This window comes from Gekko japonicus, unplaced genomic scaffold, assembly GCF_001447785.1.
Source record: "Gekko japonicus isolate JY-2015 unplaced genomic scaffold, Gekko_japonicus_V1.1 scaffold731, whole genome shotgun sequence".
Classification (NCBI taxonomy): domain Eukaryota; kingdom Metazoa; phylum Chordata; class Lepidosauria; order Squamata; family Gekkonidae; genus Gekko; species Gekko japonicus.
The window spans coordinates 845,249-848,218 of NW_015165851.1; the positions used below are offsets into that span (position 1 = coordinate 845,249).

The 2,970-nt window shown below is 51.9% G+C and overlaps 1 protein-coding gene across 1 annotated transcript in view; it reads right to left on the bottom strand.

Annotated features, from left to right (window-relative positions):
- The window catches only part of CARS2 (cysteinyl-tRNA synthetase 2, mitochondrial (putative)), a 37,686-nt gene extending 35,254 nt beyond the window's left edge, over positions 1-2,432 (bottom strand). The window contains 2 exon segments of the mRNA XM_015411116.1: positions 36-86; positions 2,094-2,432. Coding sequence (XP_015266602.1) covers positions 36-86; positions 2,094-2,368 — 326 coding nt within the window. The 5' untranslated portion in view covers positions 2,369-2,432.
- Positions 2,433-2,970: the final 538 nt, after the last annotated feature.

A 2,970-nucleotide genomic window follows, 5' to 3' on the forward strand; every position in this document is an offset into this window, starting at 1 on the left:
AGTCTTCAGTATAAGTAAATAAAATCTAAACTCACCAAGCATGCCCAAGGTGTGCATGATCATACACTGTTGGCCCACAGCTGTACCTGTGAACGAGATCCATTGAGAAAGTCACAGAGATAACTTTGCTTTCAGTCACACGACATGATGCACAATTTTAAAAGGCTCATCAACCGCTCTGTCAGTTGGATGAGTGGAATGAAATGGATGTTGGTGCTGTGACTTGCTAAGGAAACATCCAAAGGGAAGACAAGCACTGCAAATTTGCTGGTTCAAACCTTAAAATGGGAGATCAGCACCAAACTCGTGGGCCTTTCTTACACGCTCAGGGAAATGCCGATCGCCACTTTGGGGTCAGGAAGCAATTTTCTCCAGGCCAGTTTGGCCAAGGAGCCTGGAGGTTTTTTTTGTCATCTTCTGGTCATGGAGCAGCGGTTGCTGGGGATGTGGGAGGGGAAGGTATTTGTGAATTTCCTGCACTGTGCAGGGGGTTGGACTAGATGACCCTGGAGGCCCCTTCCAACTCTATGATTCTAAACAAAGGATCAGGTCAGGGGACGCGGAGCTAGAACCAGGACCTATGCAGAACACTATGACCTCCAGCTTCAGAGACCTCTTCAGGCCAAGCAAGGATTCTTCAAATCAGGCTTTTTGATACATAAGCAGCAACACAGTTCTGGAGTGAACCTTCAACCTGGAGTATGTCCTTGCCTGACCATCAGAACAGAACTCCCTGGATCAAAGCCATCAGGCATTCTGCTTCCTCTAGCTTTGCCTCCAGAGGTGCCCATCCCCAAAGCTCACTCCTTGACACACTTTTCCAATTCATTCTCGCTGTCATTTGCCACTTACTCAGCCCTGAGGTTGTGCCCATTCTGCTGTAGCCCTGATCTGCTTACAACTGACTGCATGTTTCTCCGGAGGAGATCGCGGACCCTAGCTAGAGTGATTATTCTGCAGAATCCTTCTAATTCCCTGCTGCTTCTTTCCTACTCTGCAGGCTTAGCAATAACGCCATGCGTTGCAACTTCAGGGCTAAATAAAGTGGCAGTCCATCTGGCAGCTCTGAGAGCGAGTCAAGAACTGGCAGACGGGTTAAGGAGCAAGCCCTGGAACCAGACAGCCTAATCTACAGCACAATCCCAAGCAAAGTGGCATATGTCTTACACTTTGAAGGGTGTAACTCTGCTAAGGTTGCCATATCCAGGCTGGGAAACTCCTGAAGATTTGGGAAATGGAGTCTGTGGAGGACAGGGACCTCAGTGGGGTATAATGCCATAGAATCCACCCTCCAAATGATCCATTTTCTCCAGGGCAACTGATCTCTGTAGTCTGGAGATGAGTTGTAATTCCAGGGGGCCCCCAGGTGTGCGTGCACACAAAAATGTATGCCTTGAATAAAGCTCTGAAGAACTGGCAGACGGGTTAAGGAGCAAGTCCTGGAACCAGACAGCCTCATCTACAGCACAATCCCAAGCAAAGTGACATATGTCTTAAACAAACTTTGAAGGGTGTAACTCTGCTAAGGTTGCCATATCCAGGCTGGGAAACTCCTGAAGATTTGGGGAATGGAGTCTGTGGAGGACAGGGACCTCAGTGGGGTATAATGCCATAGAATCCACCCTCCAAATGATCCATTTTCTCCAGGGCAACTGATCTCTGTAGTCTGGAGATGAGTTGTAATTCCAGGGGGCCCCCAGGTGTGCGTGCACACAAAAATGTATGCCTTGAATAAAGCTCTGTTGCCACTAGACTCAAACTTTGTTCTGCTGCCTCAGACCAACAGGGCCCCCTGAACTCTGTTTAGGATTGCACTACCAGACTTGCTTCCAAGTCAAAGGATTTGTAATCATGCTCCGGTTTTAAATCTATGCGGACCCTTATAAAAGGCTGCCATTTCCTCCTACGATTTTCATAAACGGTGGGGCAAGCAGAAAATCACAGCAGACACCCCCCCCCCCCCCCCAGCCCATTATTCTTTCTCCACACGAGGTGAAGTTATGCCGACCGGTTTGCTGCCTGCAGTGTTACAAAAGCAGAGAAGCCGGGTGCGGAGATGCCAACCCGAGCCCACAGTTTCCTAAACAGTCTACCAAGTCACCACATCCGCGTTGCCCAGGATGAGCGGCTCCTTGCTTCTGCTCAGGCTGTTGTAGGTCTGGATGCCGGTGTCACAGCCCGCGGGCTTGACCCACTTCGTCCCGCCCTCGGAGAGCGCAGAGCACCACCTCCTCCGGGGAGCCTGGCCCGGCGGCCCCCGCTGGCCTCCAGCGGCCGCGGCACAACTCGGCCTCCTGCAGCGCTTCAGCCACCGCAAAGCGGCGGGTCTCGCACAGCCGCCCCAGGAAAGCCACGGAGCGCCCAACATGCCGTTTGCAATGCAGCCGGACGCCCCCGCCGCTCTTGCAGAAATGGCTACTCCAGCATCAGCTGCTCAGCAACGCACCAGACGCGTGGCCAGGGGGTGGTGTCAGAGCCCCGGCAGGCTCCTCCTTCTCTCCCCCAGGAGGGAGGCGCTGTGTGAGCAGTGTAGCTGCCGGCAGGAAGGAGGGAGGGAGGTCCAGACAACCCTCTCCGGCTGTAGCGCACAACAGTCGCCGCCTGTGCGCCTACTGCGGAGAGCGGTAGCTACAGCCAGAAACCAGCAGGAAAAGGAGGAGCTTTCGGAGCTCTTTGGCTGAGGGGGTAGGAGAAGGCGGAGGGGAGGATTGGTGGGTGATTCTAGCCGTCAGAAAATGCTTCGGGTACCGCGGCTTTTTGCAGTTTTCTCTTTTTCTTCCCCACTTTCCCATTGGCCTTGTAGGTTTTCACCGTCTTGGTGTAATAGATTTAGTTGTCCTTAATTAGCGGCTGAATCTTATACGCGGTGCCTTAAGGAAGAAACATCCAAGAGAATTTACTTCCTGGTAAATTGTCCAAAGACAAGTTTTTATTTTGCTAACTCGGAGTATTCTGGTTTCTCTTGTGAAT